The sequence below is a fragment of the Enhydra lutris genome, unplaced genomic scaffold (assembly GCF_002288905.1).
Source record: "Enhydra lutris kenyoni isolate GAN:26980312 unplaced genomic scaffold, ASM228890v2 scaffoldscaffold19, whole genome shotgun sequence".
In the NCBI taxonomy this organism is placed as follows: Eukaryota; Metazoa; Chordata; class Mammalia; order Carnivora; family Mustelidae; genus Enhydra; species Enhydra lutris.
In genome coordinates this window covers 2,259,216-2,282,180 of record NW_019154103.1, presented here as the reverse complement: position 1 = coordinate 2,282,180, position 22,965 = coordinate 2,259,216, and the positions used below count along the sequence as shown (strand labels likewise).

The 22,965-nt window shown below is 36.4% G+C and overlaps 2 protein-coding genes and 1 pseudogene across 3 annotated transcripts in view; all 3 read right to left on the bottom strand.

Moving 5' to 3' along the window:
* Nucleotides 1-3,699, bottom strand: part of LOC111148457 (ankyrin repeat and death domain containing 1B) — a 63,745-nt gene extending 60,046 nt beyond the window's left edge. The window contains exon 1 of the mRNA XM_022505017.1: nucleotides 3,522-3,699. Coding sequence (XP_022360725.1) covers nucleotides 3,522-3,699 — 178 coding nt within the window. The remainder of the gene's footprint in view (nucleotides 1-3,521) is intronic.
* A 5,732-nt stretch (nucleotides 3,700-9,431) lies between these two features.
* On the bottom strand, nucleotides 9,432-10,583 carry LOC111148405 (annotated as a pseudogene). Its single transcript, XR_002640695.1, has 2 exons — nucleotides 10,119-10,583; nucleotides 9,432-9,906 (listed from the first exon to the last, which is right to left on the bottom strand). The product of XR_002640695.1 is annotated as an uncharacterized protein C1orf50-like (transcript).
* A 170-nt stretch (nucleotides 10,584-10,753) lies between these two features.
* Nucleotides 10,754-22,965, bottom strand: part of LOC111148313 (DNA polymerase kappa) — a 66,407-nt gene continuing 54,195 nt past the window's right edge. Inside the window, exons 10-15 of the mRNA XM_022504812.1 lie at nucleotides 22,499-22,531; nucleotides 17,713-17,809; nucleotides 15,364-15,535; nucleotides 12,291-13,247; nucleotides 11,450-11,492; nucleotides 10,754-11,267 (exon numbers count right to left, since the gene is read on the bottom strand). Coding sequence (XP_022360520.1) covers nucleotides 11,183-11,267; nucleotides 11,450-11,492; nucleotides 12,291-13,247; nucleotides 15,364-15,535; nucleotides 17,713-17,809; nucleotides 22,499-22,531 — 1,387 coding nt within the window. The 3' untranslated portion in view covers nucleotides 10,754-11,182. The remainder of the gene's footprint in view (nucleotides 11,268-11,449; nucleotides 11,493-12,290; nucleotides 13,248-15,363; nucleotides 15,536-17,712; nucleotides 17,810-22,498; nucleotides 22,532-22,965) is intronic.

The following is a 22,965-nucleotide window of genomic DNA, read 5'->3' as shown; positions in this document are numbered from 1 at the left end:
TAGACAAATCATAAAGGTATCAATTTTCAGCTTGACTAAATAATATTTAGAGAACTTTACTATATATGTCTTTTTTTTTTTTTTTTTCAAAATGTTTAAGATCAAAGAAAGGTTAAATGTTCAGCCCAAAACAACAGGTTACACAGAGTTGTATCATTCACTTAAACTTTTAGGGGTCAAAAATTCCAATGCCTTCAGGAGTTGGGCAAGTATAAACCAAGAAGGCCAGAACAGAAGACCATGCTGAGGTAGAAAAACAAGGCCCAGCTCCATCTGTCATTTCATTCAGGTCTCTGCTCAACTGGTACCACTTCTGAAAAATTGTATCTGACCACCCAATCCCCTTTCTCCTGTCATTCTCTGCCCTGTGCCCTTCTTCATTTTTCTCCTTCATATCGTTTGTTATTACTTGACATTCTAATACATATAATGTTTACCTACTCACTATCTGTTTCCTTCACCAGAATACACTATCCATAAGGAAGCTGAAATAAGTCCAGTGCCTAGTGTTAGTAGGTGTTCAATAAATATTTGTTAGATGGATGCATGGAAGGGTTGGGAAGCCACTATCCACCTCTAGAACAATACTGCCAGGAGAGGAAATATTATGCCCAGTATTATCAAAACTTCCAACATAAACACACACACCACACACACACACACACACACACACACACACACACATCATGTATCAAAGAGGAAAACCCAAGAGAAATTAGAAAATAATCTGAACTAAATGAAAATAAAAATAAATCAAAATGTGTGGGATGCAGCTAAAGTAGAGCTAAAACAGGAATTCATAGCATTAAATTATTAGAAAGAAAGTCTCAAGTCAGTAATCTAAGCTCCTACCTTAAGAAAGTAAAAAACTGGGGCACCTGGGTGGCTCAGTAGGTTAAATAGCTGACTCTTGATTTTGGCTCAGGTCATGACATCAGGTTACTGGGATCGAGCCCTGTGCTGGGCTCTGCGCTCAGCGGAGTTTCTGCTTGAGATTCTCCTCTCTCTCTCTCTTTCTGCCTCCACCCCCTGCCCACATGCATGCACTCTCTCTCTAAAATAAGTAAATAAATCTTTAAAAAAAAAAAAAGAAAGTAAAAACCTAAATCAAGCAGAGAAGACAAATAGCAAAAGTAAAGGCAGTAATCAATGACACTGAAAAGAGATAAAAAAATAGAAAAAAAAATCAATGAGAACAAAAGCTGGTTCTTTGAAGGTATCAATAAAATCAGTAAACTTCTGGTAATACTGACAAGAAAAAAAGAGAGAGAAAGAAGGCACAAATAACCAATATAAGGAATAACAGGGAACATAACACCACAGTCCACACAGACATTAAAAGGATAACGAGGGCATATTATGGACAACTCCATGCACATAAATTCAACAACTTTGATGAGATAATTTCTTGAAAACCGCAAACTATTCAAATATATTTGAGATTACATAGATAACCTAATAATACCATAACTATTAAAGGAATGTAATTTGTAATTTAAAATAATCTAAAAAGAAATCTTCATGCTCCTAAAAAACATTCAGATGTGCATTAAAAAAAAAAGAGATAAAGACATTTTCATGCCCAGATACTTTCACTAGTGAATTCTGCCCAACATTTAAAAAATAACACCAAATCTATACCATCTCTTCCATAAACCATAAGAAGAGGAAAAACTTCCCAACTCACCTTCTGAGATCAATATTTCCTTCATTCTAAAACCAAAGACACTCTAAGAATAGAAAACTACATACCAATATCCCTCATCAACATAGATTCAAAACTCCTTGAATAAGCATTATCAAATAAAATTCAGTGATACATAAAAGCGTAACATACCAACTGAGGTTTATCCTGAAAATACAAGACCAGTTCATTATTCAAAAACCAAGCAATGTATTCTATCACACAAGTAGTCCAAAGAAGAAAAACTATATGACCGATTGATAACATTTTAGCATTTTAAAAAATTCAACATCCATTTATAACTAAAAACAAAAACCAAAAACCCTCTCAGCAAAGTGGCAATAGAAGGGAACTTCCTCAACCTGATAAAGAACATGTACAAAAAACTGACAGCCAACTTCATACTTAATCATAAAAGTTTCAATACTTTCTTTGCTCAGGAAGAAACAGAAATATCCACTGTCACTCTTTTAAACACTGTGCTGGAAGTGTTAGCCAGTACAGTACAGCAGTAAAAGTAAATTAAAAGGCAAACAGACTGGCAAGAAACCAAACTGTCTCTTGTCTAGTGGCAAGCAATTTGATTATCTCCATATAAAATCCAAAGCAATGTACAAAGCAGCTCTGGAACTAATAAATGAGGTTTGCAAGGTTGTAGGATATGAAGTCAACACATAAAAATCTATCCTATCTCTCTATACTGGTATCAACAAATGGAAACCAAAATTTTGGTGGAAACAGGATGTCCAAATAAAAACATCTGAACCCTAATGTAAACTTCACACCTTATATGAAATGAACTCAAAACAGATCACAGATGTAAGTATAAACCATAAACCTACAAAACTTTTAGAAGAAAACACAGGAGAAAAACTTCCTAAGCTGGGGTTTGGCTATGTAGCCTCCACAGCAATTATCACTGCCTTCCAAGATCTTCCTCACTGATTTGCTGGCTTGTTCTACCGTCCTTCGACCCTCCACCCAAACCAGAACGTGGACTGTCCTGCTCCCTCTGCATATTCACATCTAAAATAATGTCTGGTAAACCGGAAACTCCTCAGACTACTTCTAGATGAATGAACGGACGGATGGATGAACTAATTGAACACCGTTCAGGAACGGGTGCTCTGTCAACAGCCCTGAAATCATTCTCAACTTTCGAAGACTCTTCAACGATGTGCCTCAGTTTAAGCTATAATATAAGTGTATTCTCCAAGAGGCTCAGAAGACTCATCCCATGCTTTAAAAACCTAAGCACAGAGGGGCACCTGGGGGGCTCAGTTGGGTTAAGCCTCTGCCTTCGGCTCAGGTCATGATCTCAGGATCCTGGGATCGAGCCCCCTATCAGGCTGTTTGCTCGGCAGGGAACCTGCTTCTTTCTCTCTCTGCCTGCCTCTCTGCCTACTTGTGATCTCTCTCTGTCAAATAATTAAATAAAATCTTTAAAAAAAAAAAAAAACCTAAGCACAGAAAGATTAAGCGATTTGAAGTCACACAAATCACCACCTGAGTCAGGATACAGGAGATAACACCACAGGAAACTCCTTTCCTTATTTGCAATGGGGCTTAATCATTTCTTCAAAAACCCGCTTCCTTACACGAGTAGCTCTTTCCTGCCGACCACAGGATAGGTTTCACCTGAAATCAAACAGCCGGAGTCAAAGCTTGGGCGGGGTGAGTGCGAGCTGGCAAACCAGCGCACAGGCGATGAGCTGGCGGAGGGTAGGCGCCCAACCTCCGCGGCGTCCTGAGGCGGCGCCTCGGCACCTTCCACACTAGCCCCCACCCGCGGCCCGGCCGCCACCGCGCGGGCTGCGGCCCGCCTCCTGGAACTCACGGATCTCGTGTCCCGCCGCCGCCGCCGCAGCCTCTCGAGGCGCCTCCCGCTTCGGGATCCAGGGCCGGCCCGCTGCACCCCTCAGATCTTCCCGGAGGCCCTTCACGGCCGTGGCCGCCCCTTGCAGCAGCTCCCTGGCGGCCGTCCGCTGATCCGGGATGCTCTGGCCGGGGTCCATGTAGGTCGTCGCTGCCCGCGGAGCGCCGGCAGGCACAGTCTGGCCGCTGCTTTTTACCCCGCGGTGTTTCGTCAGCTCGCCCGGGTTCTCCCGCCCGGCCCAGCTCCGCCGCGTGGAATGGCCCACCTGCGGGTGTGGCCTGCGGGCACGTCTTAGGATTGGGTTTTACCTGAAGGAAAGCGCTCAGGAGAGAACGCCCAACTCACTCTTTAGTTCTTCCTACAACTTTGAGAAATGTCCAGGCTGGATTTATAACCACACTATGAGAACTTCAATATTAAATCATTTCTGAATGGGCTTCCAGAATTTTCTTTTGAATTAAGTAAGACTCTCAATTTTTTCTCTGAAGGTGTAAACCTTGTTATCCTTTTTTTTCTCCCCCCAAAGATTTTGTTTGTTTCAGAAAGAGAGGACAGAGCATGAGTGCGCGCGGGGGGTGGAGGAAGAGGGAGACGATCTTAAGCAGGGACCCCAATAAGCGTGAGACCCAAGTGGGGCTCGATCGCAGCACCCTGAGATCATGACCTCAGCCAAAACCAAAAGTCAGACGCTTAAAAGACGGACACCCAGTCGCCCCCTTGGTATTCCATTTTAAACCCAGTCATAACCTATTGGACTGCCCATCTTAGGTTGTTTTTTTTCTTCTTTGTGATTTATGAAATAAAAAATTGACTAAATATAGGATCCTGGGCAACCATGTGCGTAGCTAAAATTCTCATCATATTAAAGAAAAGTAGAATACTGAAGGACAACCAGGACCTCTGCCCTCAATCCACCGCACCCAAGCACAGTGGGTTTGATGCGTTACAAAACAAAGTAAAACCATGGCACATCTCACACCTGTGGATGGCTTCAGAGGTCAAATAGGAAGTTTAGCGCGTTCTAGGAGTGAAAAAAAAAAAAAATTAAGTCCTTATAAAACAGAGCTAGATTTGACCCCAGAACTGACCCACCCTTTATACAAACACACACACACACACACACACACACACACACACACGCACACGCCTAAGAATATTAGGAGAGCATTGCCTATAAAAACACACAAGACAGTTTAAAGAGAAATAAACTAATGAAAGCTGAGAAATATGTTGGATGAGATTAGGCAACTGCTGAGGACTTGACAAAAGGAAAGAAAAGAAGTGGACATTTTCAAAAGGTCCTACAAGTGTAGACAGAATTCAGTTATAGACAAGGGTTTGGATAGGTTGTGTGTGTACACACAAATATATGTATATCTATGTATACACACACACATGTATGTATTTTTATGTATATGAATGTATTCTGAGTTTGAAATAATAAACTTAAGAGACTGGCATTAGAAGTAAAGGGTTAACACTATTTGCCTCTGAATTTTCTTCTGTCTCTGAGCAATAATGAGGAAATAAGACTCATTAACAAAAAAGAAGAAAAGACTCATAAATTACTTCACATTTGTAAGAACAGTTCATTATGGTTTGCTTAATAAATGAAATTACATTTCCAATACTCACTATAATAACATTCGAATTTTTCTTGAACAACTGTTAATCCAACTGTTTTGGTTTGTATTACCAAGGAAAAGTGATTATCTTTTAATGATACAACAAAAGGACAGTTTTTGCTCTGGGAAATAAACACCATTGCTCTGTGAAGTTCACTAAAATCTTATCAGCACCAGGTATGTTCAAATTTAGCACTACTTTTCAAAATGGAATATTACTTTTAAAAAAATCAGCACTAGGAACCAAGGACAGTATTCAAAATGGAATATTTCCTCAAAAAACATGTTTTAAGCCTTAGGTTAAATAGTACATTTTGGAGCCATCTTCCAAATACTCCCAAGCCACGCCAAAAGGCCATAGTAATAAAATATTTATAACGCAAGCCATTATCCAATAAAAGGAAAGAAATGCAATTCCTTCCTTCTGAAAGGCCCATCCCTTAGGGCCCAGTTTGAGTGCAGCCACCCTACATCAGCCACGGCTTTTTCTTCCCAGAGAAAGTAAGATAGTAATAGACACCACTCTTTGGTTACATATGACTTATTCATTCATAGGTCATTAAATAATAGTAACACTACGTGCCAGACCATATACTTCACACCTAGAATTCAGAGATCTAGTGGGACAAGATTGCAGCGAAGCCATAGCAAAGAATGTCTCATTGTCCTCATAGAGAAAAAATAGGAGCACAAAGGAGTGACTGACCAGTTTTTCCAGAGGGCAGAGACCCTCTCCTGAATGTGGCCCCTGGGGTTAAGTTCGGTATGGAGGGAGCGAGAGCAAAGTTGTGCATGGTGGGAGAGAGAGTGTATGACCAGGAAGTACATTCTGGACAGAGGGAGCAACCAAGCACCATACCAGAAGGAAGCAATAGCTTGGTCTATTCAGGAAACTCTAAGCTATGCAGTGTGACTTGATTGGCCTTGAATGCCAAGTCTGTGTTTTTCATGTAACATGATATATGGGTGCTAGCTTGTATTGGCTTGCAAGAGTAGATAGTTAAATTTTCAGGAATTTTGTGAACTGGCTTTTTAGTAGGATTTCGGTCACATATGTGCAGTTTAAAGAATAGTTTTATGGTAAACCTTTATGCAGTGAACCACCCAAGAAATAGAGCACTGTCAGCATCCCAGCAGCTCTATGTACCATTCCCAAATCACATTTCTCTACCTCCCCACAGAGGAAATCATTATTCTCTCAGGACAAAAACATACTTGCTTTTCTTAATAATCTTATTTCATATGGATAAATCCTCAGAACAATAGTTTCAACGGTTTTGAACTTTATATAAATGTATTCGTGCTGGTGGTATGCTATGACTTGCCATCTATGACTTACTTTACTCCTCAGATTGTTTGTGATATATATCTACTTTCTTCTAAGATTTTATTAATTTGAGAGAGACAGTGTAAGAGCGTGCATGAATGGGGGGAGGGGCAGAGGGAGCAGGACAACCAGACTCCCTGCTGAGCAGGAAGCCCCATGTAGGGCTTAATCCCAGGACCCTCAGATCATGACCTGAGCCCAAGTCAAATGCTTAACCTACAGAGCCACCTGATAGATATTCCTCTACTTTCTGATTAGCTATTTCCTCCATTTTTACCACTGTGTAGAATTCCATTGCTTGAATATACATGAATATACAATGGTAGAATTAAATTAATATTTATTTTCCATTTTTGCTATTACAGTGCTGCTAGGAGCATTCTTGTACCTACTTCCTAAGGAATGTGTTCAGTAGTTTTCCCAAGACATTGTATCAGGGCTGTAGAAGGAAAAAAAACTATATTTTGAGATGAGTTTTTGAAAAGGACCATTTACAAAGGTGTGGGGAAACACAAAAGATGGTGCAGCACCCCAAAACTAATAAAAGCAAAGCTTTGTTGACACCTCTAGGCTGAAAGGGTGAGGGAAGGAAAAGATTATCAGAACCTGAAGAGAGGGGGCACCTGGCTGGCTCCGTTGGAAGAGTATGCGACTCTTGATCTCAGGGTCATGCGTTGGAGCCCAACACTGGGTGCAGAGATAACTTTAAAAAAAAATAAATAAATAAAGCTTAAAAAGAAAAAAAAAAAACCTTAAGAGAGAGGAGAGAACACAGTATAAAAAACTTGTGACCTTGGGTCAAGGGACCTAACCAACTCTAGATGATCGTATAATATGGTACATGTGGGAATAAATACCCAACTTCATTTTCTTTTCTCCCTGAAATCTGTAGTGGTTCCCCCATTGCCACAGCCCCTTACTGCATGGACAGAAAGCAGGGAGAAGGGTCAAGAGTAAATCTGGAGAGCAAATGGAGTTTATTTAGGAGTGCAATTGCTGGGTTGTTAAATGTACACATCTTCAAATTTATTGAAGAAAAGCAAACTGTTTTCCAAAGTGATTGTCTTCAAAGTAGAGTTCACCCTGCTCCACATAATCACCAAAATTTAATAACACGGGATCTTTTCATTTTTGTGAATCTGGTAGGGATGTAATGATACCTCTTTGTGGTTTTATTTTTCACTTCCCTATTACTACAATGGCTGAGATTGTGTTCATGTTTCCTGGCCATTTGGATTTCTTTTTATGTAAAGTGACATTTAAAGTCATTTGCGTGATTTCTACTAGCTATTTGTCTTTTTCTTTTTTTAACACATAGGAGTCATTTATATCTTCAGGATTACATATTCTGGATTGAGTTTTTGGCCAGTAATATGTGTCACAAATATGTTCTCCCAGGTGGTTTCCCTGTATTTTGACCCTCTAAGTAGATAAGATCAAAGGTGTTTGTTCTTCGAAGTTTTGCTTTATTTCCTAAAAATACTGCAAAGCAAAATTATAACAAAAAGTAGATGAGTTAGGTATATTAGCTAAAATAGATAGAAAAGAATGTGGAGAGAATTCTGGGCAAAGAGAATAAAAGAGAAAGAATCAGAGGTGGGAAAAGAGTAGAAAAATAAGAAAACCATTTTTATTGGCTAAAAGAGCAATTAAACATTTGCAATTTTATTTTAAATTATTATTAAATATTACTAAATGATAACATTAAATTAAATGAATCATCTACATGAAAATAATTTCATATTTACTCTAAAGTTGAAAACACAATAAAAATAAACCCAAGGCAAGATAGGAACAACTAAATATAATACAATTAACTTTACAATACATTAAATCAGCACTTTACTGAACTTAATTTATACAGAATTTAGTTACATAAATCACACAATCAAGACCCCCAGCTCTACAACTCTGAATTTGCTATAGTATATGATAATAAGGCCTGAGATTGGCATGCTAATAAATATTAAACCTAATTTTAAACAATCTAGTTATTTCAAGTCAAGTTACCACTTTAGTCAAAGGCTATGTGAGATCCCAATTTAACCTATTTCTAAAATATTATATCTTCATAAATTTGACAGAGTTATAAAATATGAAAAGTAGGAAAAGAGAAAACAAAAATATAAGAAACAAAAAATTTAGTTCCTTAAAGAAGTAATGGAAAATGATTCCATTTTCATGTTTCCATTACATAATTGTTTTTTGAAAAAAATTATATGAATAGCACAAAGTATTTGGATTAACTACTTAAGCTAATAAGTGTTAAGCTGTCTTCTCTCACAAATATTAATAAAAATGTGATAGAAATATAGCTAAGATAAATAAGATGTTTTAATACACATTAATCTTTTGTACTGAACACTTTTCTCTAAAGGGTTATAATAAAAATAAAGTGAGTACGCAATTTATCCTTTTTTATAGATCTTTGTAAAGCATAAACATAACTCTCAAAGAATGAAATACCACCATTTTAAAGTCCTACAAAAAAACTTAATTACCTTGAATCTTAGACTAAATATTTTTTACAGTGAACCATGTGCTTATTCATAAGATAAAGGAATTCTAAGCAAAAAAAAAAAAAAAAAATCAAACGGATAATCCTATTTTAAACAATTATTTTAACACAAAATAATACTGTGATACTATTTTTCTGAAGGTAACAAAACCTTCATCCTTGCTCTGCCAAGCTAATATTCTTCATAGAACTTCTGATAATTTTTTAAAAGATTTTATTTATTTGAGAGAGAGAAAGAGAGGTGAGAGAGAGAGCTCTCGAGAGTGCATGACTAGGGGGAGGGGCAGAAGGAGAAGACTCCCAGCTGAGCAAGGAGCCTGACTACCACTTGGGGCTTGACCCCAGGACCCCAGGATCATAACCTGGGCCAAAGGCAGACCCTTAAGTGCTTAACTGACTGCGCTACCCAGGCACCCCACACAGGGTTTCTTTTCAAGAAGTTCATGATTCACCCACAATACCTCAATTCTCATGACACCTCCCTTCAGAGAATGAAGGCAAAAAGGAGACAGGTCCTTGCCGCGAGAGCTATTTATCAGAGTCCACTTTCAGTGAGTGAGTCCCTGAAAGGTGGGTTCAGTGCTTGGAGGCAGGGCCACTGGCTGGCTTAGCAACTTGTCCATTATGTTGATTTTAGCATCATGCTTCTCACTGTCCTCAGGACAAGTCATGCTGTAGCTTGTAGGCACCAAGGAGTCATGTGGACAACCTGTCCCCCATTCCTTTGGAGAAATAATAGAAAAATACTGCTGACCACTTTCCCATTTATAAAGGTAGTAAATGTTGCCAGGTTTTAGTGGTTTGTTTGTTTGTTTGTTTGTTTTTTTTTTTTTTACTATATTACAAGCTACATGATGCAAGTCAGCGTCTTTGTATCTTCCATACCTTCCTGGTTGGTTATTTTATTTTATTTTTTTAAATATTTTATTTATTTATTTGACAGAGAGAGAGATCACAAGTAGGCAGAGAGGAAGGCAGAGAGAGGGTGGGGGGGAAGCAGACTCCCTGCCAAGCAGAGAGCCTGATGCGGGGCTCAATTCCAGGACCCTGAGATCATGACCTAAGCTGAAGGCAGAGGCTTAACCCACTGAGCCACCCAGGCGCCCCTGGCTGGTTCTTTTAAGTGTTGGATTTGCTCAGCTATGACCATCAGTTTGTAAGTGGCATTTGCTTGGATGAATTCATCAGCCTTCTGCACCTGTTCTGCGAGTACCATATGGTCTAAGGGGTCCCTGGCCCAGTGGGTGTGGTAGGAGCTTACCAGGGCCAGGCCATCGGGGTTTGAGGTGCACTCCACCAAGGCTCCTCCCTGACCTGTCGCCAGCTGAACTCTGGTGTTGGGGACCTCCTCCATCTGCCTCTGATTTGCAGCATCCTCCATGAAAACATCTGAAACCTCCCCTACCACTCTCCCCAATAAATTATAATATGAATGCTCATGAAGTATCTGAAGACACTACAATTTAAAATATGAATATACAAAATTGTAGCCGTTACTAAAACTGAGTAGTCCAGTACCAACAAAGTGGTTAACTGCTGGAAAGTTCTTTTTTTTTTTTTTTTTAAGATTTATTCTACTTATTTTAGAGAGAGAGAGCGTGGGCAGGAGAAGGGGCGGAGGGAGAGTGAGAAAATTCTCAAGCAGACTCCCCACTGAATGTGGAGCCCCACACAAGGCTCGATCTCAGAACCCTGAGATCATAACCTGAGCCAAAATCATGAGTCAGGTGCTTAACCTTAACTAAGCCAGCCAGGTGCCCCAGTGCTGAAAAATTCTTATGCTAAACTAGGTTTGTGTGGACTTCTGAAAGCCCTTATAAATATGTTTTTATATTCACTATAAAACATGATAAGGAAAAAAATCATTTTTTGATTCCATCCTAATTTCTCATTTTAAAATTAGCTCTAACAGGACTGATTTCTGATTGATGTATAATAGAAGTGAAATTCTCATGGTTATCCAAAAGATGTTTACAAAAGTTAATTAGCACATATTCCAAATTCATATAAAAGAAATGTCATTTGGGGAGGATTTATTGCACTTGCCTTTCACTACATGAATCTGTAAACTTAATGAAGAAGAGATCCATTGATTATAAAATAAAAAGTTTCTTATTAAGAATAAAATGTTCAATGATAAAATGTTCAATGTTCATTTAAAAAATACATCAAGAGTGTGTCTGGGATTGTTTGGTTTTGTTTTCTTTGATGCTGAGTCCTTTGTCATCAATCCTGGCCTGGAATAGAAAAGAATACACAGTTAAAATGCAGGAAGATATTTGAAAAATGTTTTGCGAATCTTTGATTTTTTAAAAAATTTTACTTGATCTATAAGAGCAAATTTTACAACTCCTAAAAATTAAACCTCAAAATATAACAATTTTATAGCCAGCTCTATTAAAACTCAAATTAGCCATACCTTTTTGGTTTTGTTGCAGTCTTCTGCACTCTGCCTGAGTTATCTTTAGTGAAAGAAAAGTCAAGAAATGCCATAATGAACAACATGAAATTAAAAAGCTGTATAAAAATCTAAAAAGTTAAAGCTGATTGATTAGAGATAATAAAAAACTTTGTTAGTACTACATAGTTCATATTTAGACACACCAAAAACTAACTTTATTGAATAATTTCTTTATAATTTACTTATTTTATGGTATTATACTTAATTTTATTTTTGCAGTTGGGCTAGAGTCAGACTACCAAAAAACAACTTAAAGAGGCTTTCTGGCTGGGTGATTATAGTTAATTTACCGCTGTGCTTCAGCAAAATTTCTCTGAAGGAATTTCTTTCCTTTTTTTTTTTAAATTGAAGTATAGTTGACACACAATGTTATATTAGTTTAGGTGCACAACATAGTAATTGAACAAGTTTATATGTTATGCTGTGCTCACCACAAATGGAGCTACCGTCTGTCACCACAGAGCACTATTTCAATACCACTGACTATATTCCCTAAGCTGTACCTTTTATCCCTGTGAGTTATTCATTCCAAGGGAATTTTGCCTTTGATTAGATTACTCGGCTCCCCTAAATGCCTGAGTTCGTTCCCTGCTAAATTAAGCCCAGAACAGTTTTGCCAAAATTTAAAATCTAATGGCTTCAGTTAATTCTAACCCATGCTAAGGTAACTGATATATCCCTAAATGGCAGCATACACAGTCTATCCCTTTAATAGTATGCATTTTAGATTTAATAACAATGTTAATTTTAATAAAACGTTCCTAGAAAATCGAGTTCTTTAAAATGACTGCAAACTCACCAGTACTTTGGGCGCTTTCTCTGGGTTGGTTAGCTACACTAACTTTTTCCATTCTCAGTTCCTGGATAATGCCTTTATTTAAACATACATCCACATGCACATTGAACAGGGTAAGATCCGAAGTCTTTTGCTCTAGGTTACAAACAGGACAAACTAGAGGTTGGTCTGTTATCTCTTCATGTAAATAAGACTTGGAGGATTCTTGCCGACTTAATGACCCAATATCTTCCAATGAAACAGTAGAGGAAGAATTGTGACACCGTGTGTCAATATTAAATGATTTGCTTGAAAGACTAGCACATTCCTCTTTGCTGTGCTTATCACTTAAGCCAGCTATACTTTTTGCTTTACGTGGGTTATCTTCAGTCTCCACTAGCTCTACACAATTTACTGAACTGATTTCTGAATCCTTCTGGTGGGTTTCATAATCCTGCTTCCCATGGAGTGAGAATGAAGGATGTACATTTTCTTTCTTGTTAACTTCTGTAGAGGAAGCGTGTGAACATGAGAACACATTGGAGTTTTCACTGATCAAATGTCCATCAAGACATGCATCTATATGTTTATTAAAGGCTTCCAGACTGATGCTTCTTTGCTCCCTAAAGCAAATTGGGCAGGTAAATATCTGAGAGTTATTTGAATTCTCCGACGTTTCTAAATTCTCATTCATCTTCTTCTTTAAAACTTGAACTGAATATGATGTCTGTAAACTTGGTTTACCCAAAGCTTCACATTTAAATGTGTCTTGATGGCTCCATTTCCTTTCTGATCGCTTTTTATCAAAGAAACTCTTCTTATGAGATATTTCTAGAGGTTTTTGAAACTGATCTTTGTCAGTTTTCTCTAGCATATACCCAGTGGCTGACAGAGTTGGGTTTCCAGCCTGTAAGAAGCCAATAATGCTCCTTTGTTGGTGCTTCTTATCTTCTTCACTGGGAAAACCGGACAACCGTACACCTAAATTAAACCAACCACAATTACTTTCTTAACAAAGCCAATTCACTCATAATGCATAATAGTATTTTGCATAATATTGTTGTGACATATATACAAAAGGATGTTTAGAGAAAAAAATAAGCAATATGGCATATTTTCTGAATTAAAGTATACTTTCTCAAAATGGGTATTTCGCATGAAGTTTACCTTCCTTTATAAAACTGGATATCATAAATAGCATCTGTTTGGCATCGTTAGATAATAATTATATAATTATTTAATTATATAATTAAATAATATTTAATTATTTGACAGAAGATACCATTAAATACCAACTAACTGACTGGAGTCAACTTCACAGACTCTAGCTCTTTTTTCCCAATAGCCTTGTTTTTTAGAGCACTTTTAGGTTCACATCGAAAGTGAGCAGAAAGGTCAGAGTTCCTACATATCCTCTGCCCACACCATGCACAGCCTCCTCCAATCAATATCCTGCAGCAGAGTGATATGGTTGTTACAACTGATGAACCTATGTTGATATAACATTAACACTCAAAGTCCATAGATTACATTAGGGTTTATTCTTGGTGTTGTACATCCTATGGATTTTGACATGTTTAATGATATGTATCCATCATTATAGAATCATACAGAATAGTTTTTACTGTTCTAAAAATCCTTTGTGCTAATTCTATTCATCCCTTCCCTACCACCTACCCTTGACATCCACTGATCTTTTCACTGTCTCCACAGTTTTGTTTTTTTTTAAACATTTTATTTATTTATTTGACAGACAGAGATCACAAGTAGGCAGAGAGGCATGCAGAGAGAGGAAGGGAAGCAGGCTCCCCGCCGAGCAGAGAGCCCGATGCGGGGCTCGATCCCAGGACCCCGGGATCATGACCCGAGCTGAAGGCAGAGGCTTAACCCACTGAGCCACCCAGGCGTCCCAAGTCTCCGCAGTTTTGTCTTTTCTGGGATGTCATATAGTTCAAATCACACAGTATTTAACCTTTTCACATTGGCTTCTTTCACTTAAAAAAATACATTTAAGGTTCGTCATTGTCTTTTCATGGCTTGATAGCTCATTTCTTTTACGCACTAAATGATATTCCATTGTCTGTCCCAGTTTCCAATCATCTACTACTGAAGGACATTTTGGTTATTTCCAAATTTTGGCAATTACGAATTAAGTTGTTATAAACATAGGCTCTTTAGCTCTTTCAATCAACATACTTTATTCAATCAATTTCACGTGTATGCTATGTTTCATATATGAAAGTACAGCTAATGATCCACTCTTAGCAGTAAAGGTGGCATCTGGAGTGCTTATCCATGAGCATCCTCTCACGCAATTCACTTTAGAAACTTGTTTTGTGGGCGCCTGGTGGCTCAGTGGGTTAAGCCGCTTCGGCTCAGGTTATGATCTCAGGGTCCTGGGATCGAGTCCCACATCGGGCTCTCTGCTCAGCAGGGAGCCTGCTTCCCTCTCTCTCTCTGCCTGCCTCTCTGTCTACTTGTGATCTCTGTCTGTCAAATAAATAAATAAAATCTTTAAAAAAAAAAAAAAGAAACTTGTTTTGTTAATTTGTTTGTTCACCACGCAGTGGCTGCAGATACGGTTTTATATTGTTATAATTCCTTATCTGCAATTCTGAAATCTAAGGAGCTCTAAAAATTGTAACCAACAAATGGTAATTAATGACCGAATTGATGTGAGACTATTTAGAGTCTTTCTAACCTATTGTGAATATTTTCTTGTTTTGCTACAAAAATATTAATGTGTTCATCATGAGGTGGTGCCTCAGATACCAAAGGAGTACTACATAATGTACTCAATATGTACTGTATTTGTTTCCTAAAATCTGAAAGGTTGTAAATTTTGAAACATACCTATCCCCAAGGATTTCAGTAAGTAGGAAGGAAAAGATCAACTGTAATTGGTTCTTACAGGAATTAAATTAATGAGCATGGTTTCACTTACATCAGGTTCTAAGAACTAAGAAAAATGGCAGCATAGGTACAAACTCCTAAACAGGTTTAAGAAAAAAATGAAGGAGAGAGAGAGAGACTATTTCCTAAGTTGATTTCTTTGGGAAAATCTAGCAGATTTAAGGAAAAACAAGAAAAGGCATACCCATAAGTCTTAATCTCAAAGGATGTGGAAAATCAGCATCAATTTCTGTTCTTAGCAATTCTTTAGCAATAGCAAATATTTCTTCTGCAGTAGAAACAACAGATGAAACTGTAGATGCACGAGTTTTTACTTCAAAATTTACATTCTTCAGTTTAATGGTAACAGTTCTACCCTACAACCAACAGAATACATTATTATATACAGTTTTCTAACTTCTAGAAAAAAGTTATTTTGTACGTTAGAAAAAATTCAAAAACATGTCTTACATACACATAATATAGACGTATAATCAATTATTTATGAAACATGGTAATGAAATCTGTCAAAAAGAATAAATGAAATATATAAGCAACCTAAAAAATCCCATTTTAGCCAATAATTATTACTTCCTACCCAAATGAATTTTTATAAAAGGACTTTTTATATAAAAAGCAACATTAACTGATCATTTTTCTTTTTACTAAATCTCTTTTAGATTTCAGTACCTAAAAAGAGAGGAAAAATGCTTCTTAAAGGGGTCTCCATTGAAAGGGTCTTATAGACAGCTCACAGTTATTGTGTATCTACTATATGCCAGACACTATGCTAACCCATTTACATGTAAGAAGTCTCTTTACTGTTATTTCTTAATGGGTACAGAATTTCAGTTTGAGATAATGAAAAAGTTCTGGAGATTGATAGTGGTGATGGTTGCACCATATGAATGCCACAGAAATGTAACTTAAAAATAGTTAAAATGGTAAATTCTATGTTACATATATTTTACTACCTCCTGGAAGTTCTGAGAGTGGGCTGACTGACTCACTTCCAAAGAATAGAGTATAGAAAGGGAAAAATAGTAACTTCACAGAGGAGAAGCCTAGCAAACACTCACTTAATCAGGTGACAAATGTTACTACCCCTGGTGATACCTTGTGGCCATCCTATACCTTGAAAGGATGTAGTGAAGAGATTTCAACTCTGGTATTCTTTCTAAAAATCCAAAACCCTGGTCTAATCATAAGAAAAACATCAGCCAAGCCTAGATGGAAAGACACCCTGCAGGATTCCTGGCCAATAGTCCTTAAGACATGAAGGTCAAGAAAAGCAAGGAAATACTGAGAAACTGTTAACAGATTAGAGGAGACAAGGAGACAAGACGACTAAATGCAGTGTGGTTTCCTGGACTGAATCCGGGAACAGAAAGAGGACATTAATGGAAAAACAGTAAAATCCAAATAATGTCTGGAGTTTTGTTAATAGCTATGAGCTAATTTTAGTTTCTTGGCTTGACAAAAGTACTATGACAATATGGCTAAAATAACATAAGATGTTAATAGTGTGGGAAACTGGGTATATCAGAACTCTCTATATTATCTATACTACTTTTCTGTATATATGAAATGATTCTAAAATTACAGGTTTATTAAAAAAATTTTAAATCAACTCTCTTTATACTTAAGGTATGATAGAGAAGGATTATAAGAAATATATAGGGGAGAGCAGTAGAAAAAAAAGAAATATATAGATATCCCATTCTAATAACTTCGTTGTTTTCTGTTTTTTATTTTTTGGGGATAACCTTTGAATATCTTTGTATTATACTTTGTAATAACTCCACCTCTGGTTTCAGAGTTTGGAAGATTACTAAATATGGATTGTTGTGAGTAAAGATTATAAAATAGAAATTTAAAACCTTCCAGGTTTTATTTGCAATGTGTTAAACAACCTAGAATAAGGGCCTTGAAACAAAATGTTATTCTAGAAAATTATTGTCTACCTGAGAAAAACAGTAAAGGAGGGTTGGAAAGATATTTATACAAAGTAAATATAGTTCCAGAGAAATCCTTACCTTTGCTGTATTCTCTAATGTCAATATAACTCTGATTTTGAACTTACTCAAATGTACTCCAAATTCTGGAATTATACTGGAGCCAGTCCACTGTTGTAAGTTGCTTCTTCATCTAATCATCTTATTATAGGCCTCAATTACAGGTCAGAATCAAATTTATCTCTATTGGGGATGGGAATAATCCTTTCTAATGCGTCTCAATTTGTACTCAAACGTAAAACCTAACTCTTCCTTTAAGGTATCATTTTACTATTAAAATTTTTTTAAACCAGGGGCACCTGGGTGGTTCAGATGGGTAAGTGCCTGCCTTCGGCTCAGGTCATGATCTCCCGGTTCTGGGATCCAGCCCCACATCCCGTTCCTCGCTCACCAAGGAGTCTGTTTCTCCCTCTGCCTCTCCCCCCTCATGCTTGCTTGCTCTCTCTCTCTCTTTCTCTCTGTCTCAAATGAATAAATAACATCTTTAAAGAAGTTTTGCTTTTTTTGTAAACTAAGAAGACCACATCAAAATAAAGTACCTTTAGTCCTTCTTTCTGCAGATCTTGAGCAAGTTCACTGCAAAGTTCCTGGCACAAGCTATATTGTTCCTCTGCTTTACTTATTTCATTGAATGTCCTAGAAAGACAAAAATGATTTTGGTGCACAGAGTAAACTATAATCCCGGATAATTAAGGAGTGATAAAGTATGTTTAAATAGCTTAGCATCAAGTTATATTTTCTGCAGTACAAAATAAAATTTTCAGATGAACTAAAATATAATTAAGGAAAAACGTCTAAAATCTATGTAAATAATGGAAGATCATTTGTAGTTAAACTGATTACCAAAAGTACATTTGCTTTATCTATAATATTTTTTAAAAAGTTGATTAAAGTCTGACATATCATATCAATAAGAGAAAGTATAAAAATCATATGATCATTTCAATAGATGCAGAAAAAGCATTTCACAAAGTATAACAACCACTCATGATAAAAACCCCAACAAAATAGGTTTAGAGGAAACATATCTCAACATAATAAAGGCCTTACATGAAGAACCCACAGCTAACATCATTCTCAATGGGGAAAAACTGACAGCCTTTCCTTTAAGGTCAGGAACAAGATAAGGATGTCCACTCTCACCACTTTTATTCAATACAGTATTAGAAGTCCTAGCCACAGCAATTAGACAACATAAAGAAATTAAAGGCCTCCAAATTGGTAAGGAAGAAGTAAAACTTACACTATTAGACATGATATCATCTATAGAAAACTGAAGATTCCACCAAAAAACTACTAGAACTGATAAATGAGTTCAGTAAGGTCACAGGGTACAAAATCAATGTATAGAAATCCACTGCACTTCCATACACTAATTATGAAACAGCAGAAGGAGAAATTAAGAAAATAATCCCATTTGCAATTGCACCAAAAACAATAAAATACCTAGGAATAAACGTTACCAAAGAAGTGAAAGACCTGTACTCTGAAAACTATACAATATTGATAAAAGAAATTAAGATGACACAAATGGAAAGACATTCCATGCTCATGTTTAGAAGAACAAATATTGTTAAAATCCCTACACCACCCAAAGCAATCTACAGATTAAATGCAATCTCTATCAAAATTCCAACAGCACTCTTAACTATAAGGAACAAACTGAGGTTTGCTGGGTTTGGGGAGGGTAATTGGGTGATGGACATTAAGGGGGACACTGATGTAATGTACACTGGGTGTTATATGCTAATGGTGAATCATTAAATACTACCCCTGAAACTAATATGCTATATGTTAACTTATTTGAATTTAAATAAAAATCTAAAAAAAAAAAATAGCAAGAGCATTTTTTGCAGAACTAGAAAAAACAAACCTAAAATTTGTATGAAACCACAAAAGGCTCAAAATAGCCATAGTAATCTTCAAAAAGCAAAGCAAAGCTGGAGTTATACTACAAAGCTATAGTAATCAAAACAGTATGGTAGTAGCACAAAAATAAGCAACAGATCAATGCAACAGAACAGAAAGCCAGAAATACACCCACAATTATATGGCCAATTAGTCTTTAACAAAGGAAGCAAGAAGATGCAATGGGAAAAAGATAGTCTCTTCAACAAACGGTATTGGGAAAATTGGACAGCTACATGCAAAAGAACATATTGTTACACCATACACAAAAAGAAACTCCAAATGGATTAAGGACCTAATGTGAGACCTGAAAACAAAAATCCTAGAAGAGAGCACAGACAGTAATTTCTCTGACATCATTCATAACAACATCTTTCTAGATATGTCTCTCAAGGCAATGGAAACAAAAGCAAAATATAAACTATTGGGACTACATCAAAATAAAAAGGCTTTGCTCAGCAAAGGAAACAACCAACAAAACCAAAAGACACCCTATGGAATAAGAGAAGATATTTGCAAATAATATGTCTGGTAAAGGGTTAGTGACCAAAATATATAAAGAATGAGACAACTCAACACACACACACACAAAATAATCCAATTTAAAAATAGGCAGAAGACGTGGACAGACATTTCTCCAAAAAAGACTTACAGATGGCTAACAGACAAATGAAAAGATGCTTAACATCACTCATCAGGGAAATGCGAATCAAAACCATAACAAAATATCACCTCATGCCTGTCAGAATGGCTAAAATCAAAGACTCAAGAAACAAGTGTTGGCAAGGATGTGGAGAAAAAGGAACCCTCCTGCCTCCTGTGCTGTTTGTGGGGATGCAAACTGGTGTGGCCACTCTGGAAAACAGTATGGAGGTTCCTCAAAAAATTAAAAATAGAACTATCCTATGATCCAGTAATCACACTACTGGGTACTTACCCAAAGAATTTGAAAACATCAATTTTAAGGGATATATGCACCCTAATGTTTATTGCAGCATTATCTGCAATAGCCAAATTATGGAAGCAGCCCAAGTGTCCATTAACTGAGGAATGGATAAAGAAGATGTGGTATATAAATATATATATACATAATATTACTTGGCCATTAAAAAAAGAAAGAAATCTTGCCATTTGCAAAGACATGGAGGGATCTAGAGAGTATAATGCTAAGCAAAATATGTCAGACAGAAAAAACCAAATACCATGATTTCACTCATACGTGGAATTTAAGAAACAAAACAAAGGAAAAGAAAAGAGAAAACAACAAAAACAGACTCTTAACTACAGAGAACAAACAGATGGTTACCAGAGGGGAGGTAGGTAGGGGAACAGGTGAATAGGTGGTGGAGATTGAGAGTACACTTATCTTGAAGAGCACTGACTAATATATGGAACTGCAGAATCACTATATTGTGCACCCGAAACTAATATAACACTGTACCTTAACTACACTGGAAATTTTTAAAAAGCTGATTAAAATCACCAACGGATAATGATAATGCCCTCAGAACTTAAAATACATTATGGTATATGTGTACATAGACTGCTACAGAGGGTTAGCTTAAGAAAGTATATATGAGAATATTATTCTAATTATTGTACATATATTTTTTGGAATAGAAGTATCTTCAAGTAGATGTAAGGGGATGGTTACTGGCATCTACAGAGTCGTCTAATAGACAAGTGGAAATGGAGGGCTGGTAAGATTAAACATAGAAATTTGAATTCATCTGCACAAGAGTGTTGAAAAAAGGCAAGAGGTCATATTAACATAAAAGAGGAAGATGATCTCTCTTTGGCATAAAAAATCCTGAGCATAAGACTATTCAGTGAAAAGTCCCCCTTCTAACTCTAACCCCAGCTACCCAGTTCTCCTCCAACCAATGTTTCCAGCTTCCTATTCATTTAAATTTCTCCAGAATATTCTTTGTATAAGCAAATTTGTATAAGCAAATAAGCAAATATTTCCCCTGTACTTTTTTACATAAACTGAAGAATATTAGTACATTGTTTAGAACCTTTTCTCAATTCATCCTGGTGAGAGTTCCTTATGAATATATAGTTCCCTCATTTTTATACAACAGCCTAATATTCTAATTTAAAGATGTAAGGTCACTTAACCAATCCTCTGTTTTTGGATATTTACTGAAATACTTTCTATCTTTTGTTATCATGAAAAAGATAACAAGTAACCTTATATCTTTGTAAAATGACATGTGATTCCATGTGTGAAATGAATTCCTAGAAAAAGAGCTGTGGGATCAAAGTGCATGTGTGTCTGTGAGTTTAACAGACATTGCCAAAATGCTTGCCCCTTGTGGTGGGCAAAATAATGGCCCCCAAAGATGTCCAAATCCTAATATCCTGGAACCCAGTACGTTACATGATATAAGTGACTTTGCAGATATGATTAAGATGGAGAGATTAGCCTGAACTGTCCAGGTGGGTCCAATATAATCCCAAGGGTCCTTCTAAGAAGATAGGAGGGTAAGAATCAGAGACAGACAAGATGCTAGGCTTGAAATGGAACATGGGGCCATCAGTCAAAGAATATAAGCAGCCTCTAAAAGCTTTTGGTAAGAAAATGGATGTGTCCTTGGAGACTTTAGAAGGCTTACAACTCTGCCAAGACCTTAATTTTAGGACTCCTGATTCAGAACTGTAAAAGAATAAATTTGTGTTGTCTTAAGCCACTAAATCTGTGGTAATATGTTACAGGACCAATAAAAAACTAGTATACTTCCTCCAGGTTTATAGCTATTTCACTCTCATAGTCTGTCCAATAGAGCATCTCTGCCAACCCATTAGTGAAAAAGACTATCTTGAGAACCTTCATCTGTATTTTTTTAATTATAAAAAAGACTAGGAATATTTGCAATGTTTCAAGAGGCATCTGTACTCTTTCTTTGTTAACTAATTAGATCTACTGGTATATATTTCTGAAAATAATAAAATCTCATCAAGATTTCATTTATCTTCCAAACAAGATTGTAAACCACTGGACTATGTCCTCTCTAAGCTCAATAGCTTACTATTTGACCCCTATGTGCATTCACCAACACTTGAAAAGTTTCAAGAAGAATTTCCAAGGTCCCTTCTTAAATTTCTCAAATAACTACTCAGTAAATTTTCTCACAAACAGGGCTAGAAATTAAGATTTAGAATCCTAAGATGATTGGTTTTCATTTAATAGGAAGAAACCAACATTAGAAATAAATAACTATAGTTAATTTTTTTTCCATGTAGAGCATAGCAAGCAAAGATAATAAAACATTAAACTGGGATATTTAATTTAGTCACATCAACTTCTGAAAAATGTCATTTAGTTTGCAGACAGATTTTTCTATTTCAGTGATATTTTGCTAAAAATTAAAAGTTAAAAATAATATGAATTATGAGTTATGAACAAAACATTACCTCTCAACGCTCATGCTTTTCCTTTCTCCATCCCTTGAAATGAAAAAGAAAAAAAAAAGATTTTCTTTGCTTTTTCAAAGAAAACTCAGTTCTTTTTAGTCAACCAAAAGGATTTAACATATCAATTACCATTTAAAGATTTTTTTAATGTTTTTGGTTAAAATTCATACATCATGAAGAACAGTGAGTTTTTAAAATCTCAAAATAAAACTATCAACAAAAAATACAGATGCTAATATCATTATATGTATAATGGATCAAGTCTATATCTATCAAAGAGAAAAAATTTACAATAGGTTGATATTATAAACTGGTTCTACTAAAAGTGTGAATATAAAAACCCTGGCTTATAAAAGCCAGTAAGAGTTAGTAGTGTAATGCCTTGCCGTTATATGATCTGATTAAATATCAATTATCTAGTTTTTTATGTGGTATATTAACTGTGCTCTCCTATAGCTATTTATTAT